The sequence below is a fragment of the Filicampus tigris genome, chromosome 2, assembly GCF_054856515.1.
Source record: "Filicampus tigris isolate MCC_2025a chromosome 2, RoL_Ftig_1.0, whole genome shotgun sequence".
NCBI lineage: Eukaryota > Metazoa > Chordata > Actinopteri > Syngnathiformes > Syngnathidae > Filicampus > Filicampus tigris.
The window spans coordinates 30,443,506-30,464,229 of record NC_141218.1 but is presented as its reverse complement, the minus strand read 5'-3'; the positions used below and the strand labels follow the sequence as shown (position 1 = coordinate 30,464,229).

The following is a 20,724-nucleotide window of genomic DNA, read 5'->3' as shown; positions in this document are numbered from 1 at the left end:
CAGGTCATGCAAAACAATCAGCTCCGAGCTGCCATTTGCGAGCATGGGGGAATGCTAGGTGCTAAGCTAACTTGTGTAACACAAAGGCATATTTACTCTATGTGCAAGCTTAGCATGCAACACCAAGCAAGAGAGAACAGACAAAGCCAATGCTAATCACTAAGCTATGGCATGGAATTTCTCCAAAACAAATGCATACAATTGAAAATGCAAATTTGTTTCATTTTCCCGATCAAAAAATACATACAGAGAGTTTTTGAGTGAAAAATTGGTCATTCTGACCACATAATTCCTTTAAAGAAACACTTAGATGAGCTTAACATTGGTACTTATATAAACGGTTTGCATGAAAAATGACATCAGAAGTAAAATGCTGCGCCCAAAAGACTTTGTAGTGATTTAAGGGCTTTTTTTGTGATTAGATTTACGACAGATTGCCCCGCCCCCATTTGGGGCTCGGCTTGTTATTTTTTCGGTCTCGGCGGTCTATTTCACGGGAGGGAGGCAAGCTGGTAATATTGCTCGCTTTGTCAGTTCTGTTGTCTAAAACTGCGACCGATCGCCACCAGAATGCAAATGCACATTACTACTCTTGTCCACTTCAACCTGTGAAAGTATAAGTGTTCTGCACAATAGGATTTATTTACATAAAACGTAAGCTCATCAGGATCACCTCCACAAAATCAAAAATACCGTGGCGATCGCTTCTCCACTTACACAGGCTGAAGCGGACAAGAGCATGAATGTGCACACGAACCCTGACTGGTTATATTTCTGACATTTAGCTACGCTAAACTTGTGTCAACTCTCAGGAGGCAGACGGCGACTGGCAGTGGGCAAGCAATCAGGCAAGCATGGATTTTTATTGGTTCACCCCCGCTCCCTCCTCGGCTAACAATAGTATAACGGTACAGTTAATAGCAACAACTAGCTTCAGGCCATCAAACCAAGGCGTTAGCACAACAACATTAGCGCCTTACTGTCAGCGCAGCGTGTGGAGGTGACCATCAGCCTGCGTCTTCATGTCGCGGGGTTGCCTCCCAAGCAGTCGCGTGCGTTGTCCGACGCCGCTTGCAGCCGCGAGAGTGAAGCGCCGTCAGAGTGAGGTAAAAACCTCATTGAACACCAGGAGTGTCTTGAATGTGCGTATCCGACTCCACAGCCGAGTGTGGCCGCATTGGAATGCACCATTTCGGCGGTTACGTTCCATTGGACGGCGTGTTGTCGGTCGAAAAACTGTGGCCATTTCTCATCCAAATAAATGTGCACGTCTACTTGGGGTGTAACGGTACACGTGGGTGTATTAATACGTATGGCATGTTCGGTTCAGTCCACTTGCGTTCGGTTCGGTCCACTTATTAACGCGATCTTACGCACAGGCGCTATTGACTGTTGCATGCGGGAGAGGAGAGTGGCGGCACAACAGTGAGAGCCAGAAAAGAGACAGAGCTCGAAGGTCCCCCCCGTACACTGCGGTCTCCTGTTTGGTAACATTCTGGCTGTCCTGTTAAAATCACCGATGGGGAAAGATACGTGGTTAAGTCCGAAGGTTGTGTGCCGACATTGCTACATGAGATGGGCGGCAGATAGCACTAACATGCACAGCATCATCCGACTGTGAATGTCAAATTTAAATAGCGAGATTTATCATATTGTAGCGTCTTCCAGGAACACGCCGTCAGACGTAGTTTAATTATCAGGTTGTTATTAATTCAAGTCCAACTGCTCGCGCGCTTCTTTCTCCGCTGCTCCACTCGCTAGCCGTACGATGCATTCATGAAACTCGGAAACATCACAACTCAGCAAAGCATAAATCCGACCACAACACAGATATCCCAATTCGTTACAATATGCTGTTGAACATTCAAAGATTTAATGCCTAAAAAGTGTATACAATTTCATAAAGACTTATTAAAGTTACTGTATTTTTTTCATTATAAAAATATTTTTAATATAGTTAGCAATAATTGTAACTGTTATGTTACTGTATGTATTTTTTTCATCACAAAAAGTGTATATATGTACTGTAATGACAACTTGTCTTTAACTTGAATACTTAGATGTGTCATAGGCTGTTGAGTGTTTAAAGATTTCATCATGTCATGTCATCTTCCAAACCGCTTATCCTATATAGGGTCGCGGGGAGTTGCTGGAGCCTATCCCAGCCGTCAATGGGCGAAGGCAGACTACACCCCGAACTGGTCGCCAGCCAGTCGCAGGGCACACATAGACACTGTCACTGAGCGGGAATCGATCCCACGCTGCCCGCACACAACTCAGGCGTGTGTACCACTACACTATCAGCGGACTTAAAGATTTCAGTGTCTTAATAATTTACAAAATTAAGACACCTTTATTGTTAGTGTATTTTTTTTTCTTGTGTAATTTCTTAGAATATCACCCGAATGGTTCGCTTTTATTTATTTTTTGGAAAAAAGTACAGTTTACTTGACATCTTTTCAACATAAAAATATATATTTTTCAAAAAATCTGTTTTTTGTACCGAAAATATACCGAACCGAACCGAAACGTCATTTAGCGTACCGTTACACCCCTAACGTCTACTCATTCCCACTTCAGTCACTGTAAATATCATGACTGGTGTTTAATGCCTCGCGCGTCCTAACCGTGATCAGCAAAGAAGCAGTGTTTTGTTTTTGTTTTTTTAAACAAAGAAGCAGTGTGCGCTCGTCCCAGCATAAATCTATGTAGCTCTGCTCACTTCCACATTTTCATATAAATCAGCCACGTAGAGGTTAATCCTTTTGATATGTTGAAGTGGGCATTAGTAGGGATGTCCACATAAATTTTGGTGCCAATCGATCACCATTTTTGGACGTTACAAGCAATGAAAGTACAATGATTTCCAATGGAGAGTTTGTAATCGGTTCCCCCAGTGACTCCGATCGAACAAGGATAGAACGGTAGGGGGCGCGGCCATTTGCCTCATTAACAGGGGTCGTTATTCATGGAGTCACTTATTTCCTAATATCTCCAAAATAAATGGATAAAATAGAAAATGACAACTCTTTTCATTTTCCTGATCAAAAAATATATAAAATGAACTTATTAGTGAAAGCATGGCCATCCCGGCCCAACCAATTCCTTTAAGAAAGAAGGTTGGGTGTGAGTCATGATTGCCACTTTATTTCCTGAATGTGGCAAAGGGAGCATGTGAGACATGTATATGTGTACATGCACTCACAGGTTTCTCTTACACAAGGGTAGAAAAGTACACATTATCTCATGACACAAATTCATTGATTTCTTAACCAGTAAAAACAGGATGTGGACGCATTGCCCCAGGATTTGGTGACTTGGCGATAAAAAAAATCTTGATATCCTTGCCCTAAGATATGTGAAATACTTTTTCTACTTCCCATCATGTGAATGGAAGTGTTTGGTTGTATAAAATGTTAGTTAGCACTCTCATCTCCATTAGTAAGCATTGTTCTATCTAAAGTGATAGACTGCTGTGCCCGGTCCAATTTGGAAGACAATGCTTTTGTTGAAACCACGAGTCTTTGCTGGAATTTTCTCTAATACTAAATGTGATGGCTTGTTGTATGTGATGACTTGTTGTATTGTATTCACACTTTATTTGTACCGGATGCCACTGGCTCAGTGTAGTCGTATTTCAATTCATGGTGTCGTCTCAACTCTATGTAGTGCCAACCAATCTGTCAATTACAAAGGCTATGGTTTGCCACTGTTTTAGTACACTAATTACACGTGTCATTTAAAATGTATGACTCATTAGATTTTTTTTCAATGTCTCTGTACAAAAATATTGTAAAAGCACGGTTTTCATGGTACAGTGTAATTTAGTTGATAAACAGTACGTTTGAGAACATAACCGAAATAGAATGCAATCTTCAGCTTGACTTTAGAGGTCAATTCTGACTTGATACTCGTGTCCGACCCTTTAAAAAATATTTTAATGTATTTTTAATTCCTGTCAATCTGCCTGTATCCCAGTATTTGTACTTATTGAACACCTGCATCTAAAAATGCAAATAACCAGCTAACAGTAGCATACAGTATGTGCAGTATTTTTCATAGCGCGCAAACATATGTTCTCATCTGCAGTAATAGACACGACCGTGTCCACATTCGGCACATTGTAAACACACACAGTACCTGCCGCTAATCTGAACTGGGTTGTCAAATTGCTCTTCTTTTGTCTGTCTACACATCAGGTTAGCCCATCAGTGTACTCATTTACACTCGTGTGATTTTATTTTCATGAGGTTTTCAAAAATACAATATAAATTAAAAAATAACATATAAATTGAAGTACATACATTTTATATTAATACTGGTTAAAAATACCCCTGAGAAAATCATAGGAAAATGTCATGTCATCTTCCAAACCGCTTATCCTATACAGGGTCGCGGGGAATTGCTGGAGCCTATCCCAGCCGTCAATGGGCGAAGGCAGACTACACCCCGAACTGGTCGCCAGCCAGTCGCAGGGCACACATAGACACTGTCACTGAGCGGGAATCGATCCCACGCTGCCCGCACACAACTCAGGCGTGTGTACCACTACACTATCAGTGGACCGCTCATAGGAAAATCAATTAAAAATTTGAAAAGTTAATAGAAACAACTTGGTAGACAGGTTCAGATGAGTCCATCCAAAAATAACTGGCTAGCATCTCCATTTCAACCAGAGATGTCCATTTAACACTAAACCAATTCATCAGTGTAGGTAAAGATAAGTGAAGCTATATTTATATATATAGCCAATGCCCGCTTTTTGCATGCAAACACATACTGTACATAACTCCTGAACAAAACACTAACTCTATGTTGGATTGACTTGAAGGCAGGTGGTGCTTGCAAAGCATCTCTTGGCTCAAAGATTACCCTACTTCTAAACAATGTTTTTCAGCCTGCAAATAAAATTTGCATTTGTTAATAACCTTTTTGACTAAGTTATATATGTATTAGTTTCTACCTAATTTTCAAAGTATTTATCAGTAATACAGTGACAATGGGAGGCCCCTATAATTTGAAGTTAGGGACCCGCTGTGCATCTAGTAAAACAAATAAAAATAAAAATCTGGAGCCGTGCAAGACCCGGTTCTTGAGCTGGAATGGATTCATTCTATTTACATATATTGATATATTGATTTTAATGAGAACAATTGCTTTGGTTCACAAACATTCTGTCTCTGGAACGTATTAAGTTGGTGATCTGAGATTTCACTGTTCTGCATATATACTTATTTGAATTGACTAAGAGCATCTTAAATAATACACTGTAATTATTTTCTGGGGATAAGATTTTGTCGCTATTGGTGGGCATGACATATCTAACCACTAGTTTATAAACTACTGGACCAAGGAGGTCTCTCTCTGTGACATACGAGATATAATTAGGTATTCTGCACATATCAGACAGAAAAAGAAGTTTAATGCAAACTTGCATACTATACAAGCTGCATGATGTTATGTGTAGTTGTTTCGGGTCATCCTCAAGAGTATGTTGTGCACAAAAGTAGTAGTTGTGCACAAACAGTTGTAAAGAGGGGCAATATAACCCAAGTCAAACAAGGCAGGTTTAGAAGCACTAGAAAAATCCACCATGTGACCGAGACATTAGTTTTGCATGAAAACAAGAAAGGCAAAACACCCACAGTGGTCATGAAAATAGTCACACTATTACTAACGTGTTTTGTCTCGGGCCTGAACGCAGTAAGGATTTTTCACACCATAGTTTGAACAAAGCAATGTTATCATTGTTGTTACTGCAAAACATGTGTTTAATCAGCCTGTATCGACCACACACGTATTTTTGTGGAATGCAGAGTTGCCAACTCTTCCAGATTGGTTTTTCATGACAGAAATCTCTGAAAGCGACTTCATTACGGCTGGAACATGTGGTGTTCTGGATATTAACTAAAAAAGAAAAAAAATCATGGGTAACACCGACAACACGTCTCTTTCGTTGGTGGCTCCGGTGACGTAATCATTGCTGTGGAAGCTACACGGACTCTAACAGACGAGTCCAAAGTTAGGAAATCCATTTAAATTGTCGAAATTGGAAAGGAAATTGTGCTACTTTGTAATAATAATTAATAATTGTAAATAAAGTAATGCTGCATTTCTGTATTTTGCACAATCCCCGTTAAACCAGGTATTGACTTAAGAATGGAAACAAATTTAAAGAAGCACATTTTCTCTCATTAATTTATGCTGTTAACTATTAATGACCCAAGTGAGGAAGAGACATTCAGAAAATGGATGGATGGATGGAGGTGTTGCTGTTAGAGCGCAATAAATTCCATGTGTAGGAAAATAATTTTGTATTTAATTTTATATGACTACATTCTCATCTTTACATGTTTGATGCAATAAATACATTAAAATATCAAATTATGACAATAGAGGAATTATTACGTTACGTAATTGAATGGTTTGTATGTATTTTAAAATCCTATTACAACATATACTGCGGTAACAGTGTTTGTTATATGCTGTATACACATCCAGTACTTTTTACTGTACAACTCAAAGTGCTATGCTATGCTATGCTATGCTATGCTATGCTATGCTTATTACAGTTCTTGAGATACAACATATAGGCAGTTTTACAGACTAAGGAGAGTAAAAAAAAGTTTAGATTTTGAAACATTGACTGCTGTTAAGTATCAGTTTCAGATTCCAGACTTCAGGTACGATAACTGTGAGCAAAAATATTGCAGTTTCAAGGTATCACATGCAGTTACAGCTTCAAAATATTTTTTTAAAATATTTTTTTTACATTTTTGGAGTAAAAACAACTTGTTTCCATTCCATTGAACACTAGGTACATTAGTAAGCAAATAAAATAAATAATAAATAAATAAAATATTTTTTTGTAAATCCAATCAAACTGTAGTACAACAGTAAAAGTACTTATTTTCAAAATGAGTATCTAGTGAGGAAAGGTTAGTGGGGCTTCTGTAACCCTGATGGTGTTCAAAATAAGCAAGCTCATTGTGTTCTTAGCTAATTAATTGTAATTCTCGTAGATAATGTCCAACTATTGGTTGGCCATGCGCATTTAGGTTTGCACCTAACTGGTATTTTGTATGCTGTTTTTTTTTTTTTTTAACAGCGTATGAACCCGTATTGTGTCCTAATTGATCGCCTGCATTTTGTACAGTGCAATTCAGCATGCTGCGTTTTTACAGCGTACAAACCCCGCACTCTACTGCAGACCAGAATGCGTTCGGCTTACTAAATTTGATTCAGTGAGAGTGAAAAGGAAGAAGCGGACACCAGTGTCAATAAAGATAGGAGGATGAACTTTGATCGCTTGCCAACCATGGGACCTGCGCATCCCGGGAATCGAAGGTGGCATGTCAGTTTCTTATCTTCTCGATAGTCATCACTATTTGTATGAAAATGTTGACTTTTTTTTCTTAAACAATGTTTGGGGATTTAACTTCCTGTTGTGATAATTTATAACCAATTTTCATGGGTCAGTGTAACCTCCGCTTATGTTTAATCATCCCCCTCCAAAAAAATCACATAATGCAATGCTTTTAATATTAAGAAATGGAAATTTAAAAAACGGCCAGCATTACAGGGGGTTAAAAAGGTTTTGACATTTGTTTTGCTATAAAATGCTATTAAGAATATTAATAATTAGCACAGCAATAATAAATAATAAAATAAAGTATATTTCTTTTTCTTACTAAGATTTGAACCTTGAGCATGTCTAACCAAGAGAAAAATGCTAATGGTGAGGTTTACAGCCTTAAAACACACAGTATAATAATTGCAAAAACAGTTCCCTACTTTGCGGATTTCACCTATCGCGGGTTATTTTTGGAACGTAACCCTCGCGATAAAAGAGGGACCACTGTATAAATAAAGTCTGATTAATTGATTGATTGGTCTAAATGTCTTTGTGAAAAAGAGAACAGACTACAGTAATACCTAACATGACCTTGCACTCATCGGACCTTTGGACATGATTGTTATGCCATCCTGGCTGCCAACATACCAATATTTAATTAAATCAAGGAAATTCCATTGATCTTGCAACCAGCAAGCCTAGATGGAAGTGGTTGTTTTGACAATATTTGTTTAACAACAGCAAATTGGATCGGGCAAGGAGCGGTGAGCCTGGAGATGTTCATGCAAATCAGCTGCAAATTAGTCGTAACCTTCAAACCTGCATTTTCTGTGATAAACTAGCACCTGCATCTGATCACAGGCAGGTTATGACAATAAAGCTGAACCTGAGGTTGCTCGAGTGTGGACTGACACTTGAGGATGGTAAGCTTCTTGTCAAGTTCACTGGTGGAGATGCCATGGCCAATGTGTGTGAAATTCACTCACTGACTCCAAGTGCATTCGGCATGTCAATGTCTCCAGAACTCTAACAAATACAGAAAAAAATGCCCACAACAATACCCAGATTTTATTTCCAGTTTCAATATATGATATCATTTCAATAATACATGTAAAGCTTGATGGCCCATTTCTAAAAACAGAAAGGCGTTCCAGACCTGCCAGTTCAATCTCACATTAATAATAATAACAATAATAATGCTAACAATAAAAACTTTGGTTTATAAAGCATATTTCAAGGGACCCAAGCACACTTACTTACTGTCTAAATCCCCAACACAGACACTGACCTTGTTCCCTTGTGACCTATTTATTCAGTTTCTCTTTTTGCTCCAACTCATGCACACGAGGCCTAGACCCGGACCAACCCTGCCGTGTATTCAGCGGTAATAATCACATGGCACAAGTATTGGACAAATGAGATAAAGAAGCTTCTTATAAAAGTCAGATAGTCTTCTTAGAAAAATGTTACTTTGTAGAAATACTTTAACTGGAGTTCTATTTCAGTCCAGCAGTGATGGGCTGCACATTTTGATTTTGGTTAGTCGAGAGAGTCCCTGTATGTGCGTGCTAGTATTTTCAACAAGAATACAAAAACGCAATACGTAGGACGAGTTGTAACCAATCCAAATAAGTATCACTTTAAGGTAGATTGCGCCTGTTCTTTTCACTCATCGTCTAGTCATCAGTTTTCTCTCAACGCATGCTTGCAAATGTGCATGCACACACAGGGCGTTTCCTTGTTTGTAAAAGGAACTTCCCTTCCGTGCAAGTCACTTGTCTATGCTGTGAGAGAAAAAGAAAGACACCGTGTGTGCGTGTGTGTGTGTGTGTGTGTGTGAGTGAGTGAAAATTATGATTCCATTGCAGACACCAACGTTGCACCTCTTTGTTGGTTTGAGCTTAAATTGAAAGGAACATGTACAATGTTTGACCATCTGATATTTACACCGATCAATAATACTGTATTGAACATTCAAAAAGAAATGAAACGCGTGCAAAGTAAGGAAGTTAAGCATTTTCTTTTCTGTCAAGGGTCATCTGTACTGGGTCTTCCTCGTTATACTGCTCCCACAGCTGACATCATTGTGAAATATCATAGATGTAAAAAGCCAAGCTGTACTATATTGCAATCCTTATACATGAATCACTTACGCTTCCTCAAATCATTTTGGTTTCAAAAGCTCCAGTTCCTCACTTTTAGGGCCAAACCGTGAAAGGGGACTTTGGGCAACATCGTCCAACTGTCTTCTGTTTCTGTTTGTAAGGGGCATAAAAGAAAGAAAGACTTAAGTGGAGCCATGGGAGCAAGCAAAGCAGGATAAAGGAAGGAAGACAGAGGTGAGAGGCAGAAAGTCAGAGCACTGGGGAGGAAGGAAGAGTGAGGGAGAGCGGTGAAAACCACAGAAGAGGAAAGCAGCTAATCGCCCTAGTGTGTTGCTGACATGTATGTCACAATATTACTTGGTTAACGTATGTACTGATCTCCAACATTTGTAGGCAGTAACCAACTCTCCTGATACCTTTGTTCAAGGAGTCATTTTATTGATGACTTTGTATTTTTTTGGACAGTGTAAAGCACTCACTTTCCTAGGTGTCCTATCTGACATTAATCCAACAAAATATACAATGGATAAAGAACTACAGTATAAATAAGATCTACTTGTCATATTCTGGTCGAAATCACTCATTTTGGGGGGATTGGGGCTATGTCATGCAAATACAGAGGATGGATATTGTTACTATGGTGACCTAGAGCAGAGCTCCAGTGTAGCAATGCAAGGGCCACTCAGTGTTTTAAAATTTAGCAACTTTATTGCTATAATTTGTAGTGGTGCTCCCATCCATCGACCACTGATTGTGATTGGCCGATTTCCAGGGAAAAATATGTGATCGGCATATGTCGATCAACGCTTTTCATTACCGATCACAAAAAAAAACGATCACCTGCAGCTTGTACTTTGCATCTAGCAGCCAACTAGAGACCAGCATGTGTGCAGTGTAGTGTCCCCTCCACTTTTCCTAAACACTGCAAAAATGTTACAGACCAAAACCAGTAACTGAATAATATGTCTGTACACTTTCTGTGCTGTCAATTTGAAATAACATACTGTTTTTGTTTTGTAAAGGGATAGAAATTTAGATAGTTTTTTTAATATGGTTCATGAACTAATAAAAAAATATAGATTATGCTTGATTATTAAAATAATCATTAGTGAGCAGCTCTAAAATTAAATAAATCTGCAGCCAATTCACGCGATCGGTCTCGGGCAGTTATCGACCGATTTTACTTATGCATGTTGGTATCAGAATCAGCAACATGAAAAACCCTGATTGGAACACCCCTAATATTTAGTGAATATTCCAACCCCTCTTCTCGCCAAAATATTGCAAAAAAGCAATTTGTGAGCATATCAAATGACTTTTTGTGATCTTATTAAAAATTTCTAAAGACTCTGAGACTCTCCAGAGCAGGAAGTGTTCGCCCCTCTGCTTGGGCTTGCGCAAAGCCACCACTGACTGGCCTTCAACTTAATTTGTCAGGATACTTTTTGTTGTTGTTTTTGAGGCTGAAGATAAAGTTATACCAAAAATAGGTCAGCATGTTACGAGTTGTAAGGGGTAACGTGCGACCATGGTAAGGATAAGCGCTACAGAAAATGGATGGATGCACTACTTTTTGTACTGTTTTGTGGGTGAACGTAAATGAAACAACACCAACCAAGTGGTGCAGTTGAGCTAGAAACACGTCACAGCGGACTATTGTGCGTGTCGTTGTTGACAGGATGAATCCAATCACCCTCCAGGTTTGCTTGCAGTCAACATGACTTGTTGTCGTTACAAGACTTGCCTATCACCCAATTCTACATGTACAGTATGAGAATGGAGCTACATGAGAATAGAACAGTACTTTATATTTCCTTCAACACTTATATGACCTCCAGATGGTTATTTAGAAGACAGACAGACAAAGAAAAGATTACAGCTGATGTTTCACACAGAGAAACGAACAGAGGTTCTAGTGAGAAGTGTTTGCCATGTTGTCCATTTGCTGTCTGTGTTATAAATGTCTGCTGTATCTAATTAATGTCTGAATATATTATGGTAACCTTTTCACTGGCACAATATTTATAGAGCACTCTGACACAAAGTGTGTGTGTGTGTTTGTGTCATTGAACACAATGGTATTTCGCCATAGTTGTATTTGTAAGGCGGTAGGAGATGTATTGGACATTGTCAGAAAGTGCTTGCGCTCATTAATTCTGGCTGCATGTGTGTCAGTTATGCATGCTGTTAATAAGTAGAACATTTCACATTTATAACTTGGGGTGGCAGCACAGTTCACAGACGCCAATGTGACAGGAAAGACAGGAAGGCCATTTCTTTATTTATCACAGTCATGTACATATGCCAAAATTCTGTGCAATTATAGAAATAATGTCAAGGATGGAATGAGTAAGGGTCCGTTGGCTTGACAATTCCTCACACAATTTTATAAATACACAGTGTTCCATGAGCGGAAGAACAGCATTGTCATAAACAACTGTTGAGCCTGTTACACTATATAGTACTATATTTCATATTCTATCGTCGTTTGTCACCTACAGTTAAATGCCAGTAATAAAAAGAGACGGAGGAAGCTTGATTTGATGGGGAAAAGCTTTCACTTAACAGTCTTATGCCACGGAACTGCCAATAGGTTGCAGACTGAACAATAATGGTGTTGTTTTTGGCAGCCAGTTTTTGGTTTTAGTCTCGTGTTTGTGTCAAGCTGTCATTTTAGTTTTTATTAGTTTTAGTCATGTTCATACTCTTCCTAGTCTAGTCAAGTTTTAGTCGCCTATAAGTCTGAGCATTTCAGTCAGAATTGTCCATGAGTTTTATTTGACAAAAACTGATGACCTTTTAGTCTGTTTCAGTCAAATATAACCGATGATATTTTAACAGGAGGTGGCAAATCGAGGTCCAAAAAATAAAAACACTGCCACATTTTAGTTTTAGTCAGAGGTGCTTCTACTCAACCGACAGGTAAATGACCTCATTCACCTGCTGGTTGAGTAGAAGCGCCTTTCGCTAAAGCAAAACTGTGGCAAGGTTTTTACTGGACCTGGATTTGCCACCTCTGCATTTTAGTCTAGTTCCAAGCAAAGAAAACTGAGGACATTTTTGTCTAGTTTTAATCAAAGAAATCTTTTAGTCTCTTTTCAGTAATGCAATTCTATTTAACCCTAAAACGACCAATCGTGGCTCAGCTTCAGAAAAAGGTGAGCTGTGATTGATCGTTACGTGAGCCCTGAGCAACTGTGATGTCATTTTCATTCAACAGAAGTGACAAAATGGCCACCCCCAGAGATGGCTAAAAACCGGTGGATTAACCCTTATTCCAAAAACGCAATGTTTATCAGAATGCCTGGTTTTCAACTAGTGGGCCTGCATAGAATATTCTTGAAAAAAAAATATGCTTGGGTTGACTTCCACTAAGGGTTTGGGGAAAATAGGTCATGTTGTGTTAAGTTTGAGTGGTGAGATGTCCGAGAAACGCAATACCCTGTATGTGATCACAGTGACTGTGAGGCAGCACATGTAGTCTCTTACTCTTTGATGTCAACGTGGGTATACAAAAACTATGTTTTGGTTTTTAATAAACGTGAGTTTGTTGACTAATGCCTCCATAATCCATAGTAGACGCTACAATATGTTAGCGTACCACAACAGGACTTGCGTGGGCTGTTCCATCAATCACTGCACATGATAGCCTGTGTGTGCTAACTCCAACTCGCTTCCAGAAATGACTGTCCCAATGTGAGAAATGATTTTTTTTTTTTCATGACTCCCACTGGGTGGGCAGTCTGTCAATCTAGCATGATTCCGCCCCTGGCATGTACCAACTTTCCGACGGCAGACGACAGATTGGTAACCCAGTTCCAACACACCTGATTCAAATGATCAGGATCGTTATCAGGCTTCTGCACAGCTCATCAGTTGGCATATGCTTTCCTAAAAAGAAACAAAACAAAAATGTTTTGACTTCTCTCGATTTCATGATGGAATGCTTTGAGATGTCTCTTCAGATTATTATTATTATTTTTTTTTCACCTGTACTTTTGTGACCGTATTTCCCCATTTTTAGTTTTCCCACAACACATTCTGTGTTCTTCTCCACCTCTATGTAACGAAAGTGCCTCCAAATGTCGTTTCTTCTCCAAAGACAGTCTCCGGGTGGCTGACCATCGGTCCCTTTTTCTGTGTTAAATTGTGCTAATCAAATTGTATCCCAGTGCATTCTTCGCCTTCTGATCCTAATACTACTGCTAGTAGAGATTGAGGAAAAGACATCGGGACCCCGGAAACTGAAATAACACATGACATTTCGTGACATTTCGTCACATCTCATTTTGGTCAACGAAAACGAAAAAACATTTTAGCGTATTTTTTATTTTGTGAACCACATTTTGTCCCATTTTTATTCGTCAACAATATGGAATTACAGATTTAGTTATCATCACAAGACTAGCATTTTTATTGCATCTCTTCTCGTCTCTACAAACTACACAAGGCTGTCATAGCAGTTTCCATTTTGAGCCTCATCAAAACACAAAAATAGCAGAACTGACAATCACAGATTTTAAGTTTTTCCGGTAATTGAATGGCAGAGACCGAAAGATGCTTCACTGGGATGCCTATTTATACTCAGTCACTATCATACATTTACAACTTGTGTTGTGGGCGATGTTGCCAGGTAAACTAACTATCGGCCATAGTTGATGATGTTGTCCATAATACATTGTATTAATTAAATATGCACATGCTAATGTTGTTCATGTTTCCTAACAGGGTCGCCATGTCAAAACAGGTCAAATGGCAGCTATCAAAGTCATGGAAGTCACGGAGGTAAAATTACATTTAATATTTCTTCTTCTTCTTCTAATTGTTATTATTATTATTATTATTTAGAAGACAACAAAAAGTGTTTATATCTCAGCAACTAGTTTTACTATATGCAATGTTTAAGGGGGGCGGGTGGCATGGGGGGACGAGTGGTTTACACGTCCGGCTCACAGTTGTGCGGTTGAGGGTATGAATTTGGGCTCTAATGTTCCTGCGTGTTGTCCTTGTGCTTGTGTGGCTTTTCTGCGGACAGTCCAGTTTCCTCTCACAGTCCAAAAGGATGCATGTTTGGTTCATTGTAAATTTTAAATAAGTTATTCTCAACTGGTGGGGTGGAAAAACACAAAAGTCTGGGTGGGTTATAGACAAGTGGTAAAAAATTAAAAACAACAGTATCGACATAATTCATTTCGAGGTTATCAACAGTGTGTAATGAATGTTTGCGTAGTGGCATACAAATAGAGTATGTCGTCATGTGTCACGAAGGCACACTCAGTTACAGCTGTAGTTATTGTTTTACTTTGTTTTTCTCTGACGACTACTACTGCCTTAGCGTAGGTTATTGCTAGATTACGGCATGTTCCACTTGCTTGCAAATTCAGGCTATGTTGCCTCCTGTAAGAATAATAATGCATTTTATTATTTATGTGTTTTGTCTCATTACTGTTTGAGAAAAATGTAACCTTCATTTGCTACCCCTTTTGTGTACAGGGGACTGGTAATTTATTTTAACAAAGTTAAGCCACACATCCGATCAGCACAAAGTGTGTGTGCAAACTTCTTCATTGGTTCATTGGCTTCTTCCCTAGCTCGGCTGACAAGCACTCAGTAGACGAGGCTCACAAGAATGGTTCTTGTGCGCTCAAAACAGGCTTTTGTGCACACAGCGCGCTTGTAATTGTGGCACAAATCTAATGCCATACTGTAGCCGCTGCCTGTATCCCGCAGAATGCCTTTCAGTTTGGGGTCTGGGTTTTCTTCCTGATCGAACATTCTATCAAACATATTTTCTATTGATATTGCTATTGATATTGATTTATCGCCCAGACCTATTTATGAATGAAATATGCTAAGTTAGGCCAGCTGTCTACGCTGCGCCAGTGTTAGACTTGGTTTAAGCAGTAGGGGTGGGCGATTTTTCAAAAAACTCGATAACGATGATTTGATGATATTCTACAGAAAATATTTTAAATCTGCACTTGCTTCGCAGACCAATTGTGGATAGATAGCATTTGTGAGCTCTTTTAAATTTCTAAATACAGCTTCTGCAAAACATAATGATATTCTGCGACAATATTTAACGTAGAACAAAAATGTATGTATAGACTTACTGTATTTTCCAGACTATAAGTCGCACTTTTTTCATAGTTTGGCCGTGGTTGCGACTTATACTCTGGAGCGACTTATGTGTGAAATTATTAACTCATGTCATGGATTGTTAATGCTGACTTGTGACTTATGTTTTGCCTCCCTCTGCGGGCGCTTTAGCACTAAAGCGCCCGCAGAGGGGGACAAAACATCATAAATACAAGTCAACACTAACAAGCCATGACAATTACTTCTATATCATTTCACATGTTATTGTAACCAACATAAAGAAACATAAGATACATCCTAAAAGCTATTAAAATGCATGAATAATTTAAACGGCTGTCTACGAAAATAGAGTCTATGCAGTTGTTTTAAATACACAATGTGTCATTGTCTTTGCTTTTTGCTCATATTAACAGTAACCTTCATCTGAGAGCAGGGATGTAAACGATAACAGCGATATTGAGATATTAAAATGTCCACGATATCGGCATCGTCGCTACGATAGTAAATGCTGCACATCTCCGTCAAAGTGACATTACATTTTGCCCACTTCAGCCGAACACAGCACTGTAAACTACATTAACATGATATTTTGCAGGACTGAGCCAATAGGAACACATGAGAATAAAATGAATGGCCAAGGCTTTTTCTGTCACTGTTGTAATTATGTGCAAAAATACAATATTGAAGTTTTTTTTTTTTCAATATCATGAGCTCTTTTTTTCTACAAAGTACAGTACAGTAAGTCTTCGATTTACGAACGAGTTCCGTTCTTAGACTGGCAATGTATCCCGAATTTCCACATATGTCGGATTTCACCGTTAAAGTCGAAATTTACGTCAAAATACTTACGTAAATGCATTAAAAGTAAACCATAAGATGCTGTACTTGCCACTGCTGCTGAGAAGTGGATGGAGAAGAAGCAGGGGAGGGCAAAAAAGGCAAAGAACTGCCGGCGCACAATAAGACACAATTGGGACACTCTGCGCATGCTCAACCTCAAGGAATGCTGGTCTTTGTAGTACAGGAAATACTTGTACGCGGAAGTGCGATGTTTGGTGTGCAACCCACCTCAAATACACAAGCAGAGGTAAACAAGCTCAGAGACGGTGCACAAAAGCTCACTTTTGGAGCGAGGAGGAAGAGGAGGCAGACTTGGACTTGAGGGCCACATTGGGATGTAAAATTTGACAGAGGGGCCAGGCCAAGAACATTTGCATCGAGTGTTTCGGCCAGATAGCACACACAAATAAACGAACAAGCTGATTGACTACCAGTGTGCACTGCGGGCTGCGCCTTCCGAACGTGCAAAATAGCTCTCATGCAGGTAGTGCGTTTGTGTGAATGACTTTGAAAGATGCGGCATTTACACACCTATTCATACAAGTCCTCTCAAATGCAAAACATTTCAATTAACCTATTATTTTTCGCTATAGAAAATGTGACTAATGGTAAATGGGCTGGGCGGCACGGTGGTCGACTGGTTAGCACGTCCGCCTCACAGTTCAGAGGTCGTGGGTTCGATCCCGGCTCCGGCCTCCCTGTGTGGAGTTTGCATGTTCTCCCCGTGCCTGTGTGGGTTTTCTCCGGGCACTCCGGTTTCCTCCCACATTCCAAAAACATGCATGGTGAGCTGATTGGATACTCTAAATTGCCCCTAGGTGTGATTGTGAGTGCGGATGTTTGTCTCTGTGTGCCCTGCGATTGGCTGGCAACCAGTTCAGGGTGTCCCCCGCCTACTGCCCAAAGACAGCTGGGATAGGCTCCAGCACGCCCCGCGACCCTTGTGAGGAGAAGCGGTACAGATAATGGATGGATGGATGGATGGTAAATGGGCTGTCACTTGTATGGCGCTTGTCTGCAACAAAGCAACATTAATAATTTAAACTAAATGAGCCAGAGGATGGAATAAAAATAAAGGTTTAACATATTACAATTAATAAAGAATAAATAATGCAAACAATAAAAAAAAATCTTACAAACTAGTGTGACGCAAAGTTCTTTGCAATGAACAACACCATGTCAAAGAGTAAGGAACAATAATAAATAATTGTATTGGTGTTATCTTCATTCCTTGTGCAGTTGTTTTTCAAAAAAGCAAGGCCTGCCACATGATGAATAGCTTTCACTATTTTGACCCATTTGAAACTCTGAATGTGGTCATGGTTAAGAATTGTTGGAAAGCTCAAAATGATTATATTGTAACTATAGCAACGCCGCGCACCTTCCAGTATGACTCAAATTTGGTGGGGGAAGACTCGCCTCTCAGTGTCCCCCCGTCACGCTCAACCATGCCAAGAAGTGCAAGGCTTCACATCGCTACAATCCACTTCATGAAGCGGATTCATTTGGCGTGGCGGCGGACAAATCTCTCTTGCTTCCAGACTCGCAAATGTGTTTTTAGCGTGTGTGATGGCCTGCGCCCTGCATGACTGAATGACGTCATCGCCGAATATGGCCCGCAGGCCGCAGTTTACCCATGCCTGATCGATCTAGGTCTGAAGTCTCTAAAACTTCCACTAAAATGTGGATTACAGTAGAAATAACACCTAACATGTTAGGTATCGTATCGCAATGTATCATAATACTTTTTCTGCCAATACCAATTATCGATACATTGATGAAGCATTGAAACTTTTGATACCTTATTTTATGTTTTGCACGTTCTATAACATACTTTTGGAACATTTGAGGTCCTTAAAGTTGAGCTTTGTGAATGGAGTTGTATTCATTGCACTCCTTTGTATGAGGAACAGTTTATGCACTTTTCAATCGTGACACTTGAATAAATGTCAAATGGTACTTAAGTTAAAACTTTGAAAACATGTCCCAGCTTTTTTTAATATATGAGCCATTCTGCCGAATTGGTTGAGAGTGCTGTCCCACAATGAAAATCAAATTTTAAAAAACAATGAAGTGTTCAGACCTTGCATATTTAGTAATATCTTGTTATGATCTATTTTACCACAAGGCATTAATTGAGATACTATTAAACTGAATGTATAAAAAGTCATCTTTTATATGTCACTTCCTATTGGGAGGTGGCTGTCCCAATCTCTAACACCTGAATTTCAATTAATGAAAAAAAATGTAGATTTTTGCCAATTTAAAAAATACTTTTACCTTTAATAGAACATTTTGGTTGCTTTTAAATGTATGATGAAAGATTTACATTGATTTTGTAGATTTTTTTCAAATTAGAAATTTTTATGTAAAAAAACCTGTCCCAACTTTTCATGTCACTACCGAAATGCAAAGAGTATTTGTCTGTAGGCAGGGCTTGGTTTTAGCCACATCCCCAGAAATGTCACCAGTAAGAGACATTACCTTCATGTTCATCACTGGGCACATGGCGAGTAATTAGTTGGCAGCATTATTAAGTTATGTGCCCTCCAAAGTGTGAAAATCAGCATGTGGTTTTAAGGACCGTCACTACCGAACACCTTATTTCGGCAATAAAATGAGCACTTTTGATTTTAATGCAAAATGTACTGTTTTCTATCTCTGTACACATGCTCAAAACTGTCTGTGGTAGCCACGTGCCTAGCATTGTTGAGTATTGTCAACAACTATCATAAAACGTCACTACCGAAATATGATGTTTATTTTTGAATAAAGTAAGTTTTAAATAATATAATATATAGATACATATGTCATACATAGATCTTTCTGATTTTAACAATATTCTATTCCAGATTTTTTTCTTAATTTGAAGGGAAAAACACCAAAATGCCAAAAAGCCTAGCAGAGACAGAGTACAGGTGAAGGGTTACAATGACCCAGTGAAATCCAAAGAGTATTTAATAAAGGAAAGAGAAAGAAATAAGAGATAGAAGGAAGAAGGAAAGCTGAAGTCTACCAATGAATTATCCAGCAGAGAGCAAAGGAAAGTCATGGAGCATGGAGGAAAAGACAAGACCACCGGAAACCTCTCAAAAAACAGAGAGAGAGGGAACATACATACAGCGAAATGTATGCTACAACAATGTTTGTCATTCCAATTAAATTTTCATTTGGAAGGTGAAACCACAGTTTTTCAATGATGAAGAGCCCTGTGATGGACAGGTGACCGGTCCAAGCGTGTGCCCTGCTTTTGCCCCAAGTCAGCTGCGATCAACTCCAACCCCCCCGCAACCCTGAGTACAGCACAAAGCACTAGAAAATGGAAAGAATAATGTTTCTTTAGTTATAATACACGTTAAAAGTTAAAATATAGCAAAACTAGTTAGGTGATTACAATGCTACCCTCACACAAACTGCAACAGCAGCAACAATATGGTCACTACTGAAATGTTGCAGTCACTACCAAAAAAAGTGATGTTTTAACAAAAATAAAACGTTTTGAATTATCAACCAACTATTTTTGATAATGATTGTTTAAGAGTATGTTTGTTTTAATTAATGATGACTTTTGAAGTCAATATGGTCAACTTTCTACATTTTACAATGAAAAATAGCATATAAATGTTAATTTATTTCGGAAAATGTCATATTAAATTTTGTAAAAAAATCATTTTGATTGGTTTCAAAACCATATATATTAATTCATAAAAAATAATGGGGAAAAAATATTAATCGGCTAGTAGAATTATTGTTATTCTTCTGTAATTGTGTGTTTCGGTAGTGACACATTTTAGGGACAGGCAAGATATTAGGGAAAAGCTAGAAAATACTATTTGAAAATTGACTGTACAGTTACTATATTTGTGCCCCTTAGATATGGTACAGCATGAATACAATAAAGGGTTTTCTGAAATAAAATACAAATTTCACACAATTTCCAACTCTGATTTTGAACCAATTCAGTAGAATGGCCTATATACAGTATTTTTACAATATTTACGTATTGCAATACGTATAGGATCACAACCCAAGTATCTGGATCCGTATCAGATTGGGACAAAAGTGTATCGTCCCAACCCTAACATATCTTCGCTCTCATGTGAAAAACACTTATCTCCATTTTTTTTTTTCATTTTCGGATTTTTATATGAATCATGTTACCGTGTTACAGACATTGCATTAAAGTGAAAATTTAAGTAGTTTCCAAATTTGTAGAGAAGTATTTTTCACAGGACAGCGACGATATGCTGTGTTGTTCCAACTGGAGATGTTCTGATACTATGTGCTCTATTTTGTGGTCTTACAGCTGCATATTGGGACAAACAG

At 38.8% G+C, this 20,724-nt stretch overlaps 1 protein-coding gene across 6 annotated transcripts in view; it reads left to right on the top strand.

Moving 5' to 3' along the window:
* LOC147152017 (traf2 and NCK-interacting protein kinase) overlaps positions 1-20,724 on the top strand; it is an 80,562-nt gene that overhangs the window by 6,817 nt on the left and 53,021 nt on the right. For 5 of the 6 annotated variants that reach the window (XM_086023436.1, XM_086023434.1, XM_086023433.1 and 2 more), the window contains exon 3: positions 14,188-14,244. In XM_086023436.1, coding sequence (XP_085879562.1) covers positions 14,188-14,244 — 57 coding nt within the window. Of the gene's footprint in view, positions 1-14,187; positions 14,245-20,704 lie in introns of all 6 variants that reach the window. The other variant, XM_086023437.1, reaches the window with a different exon arrangement.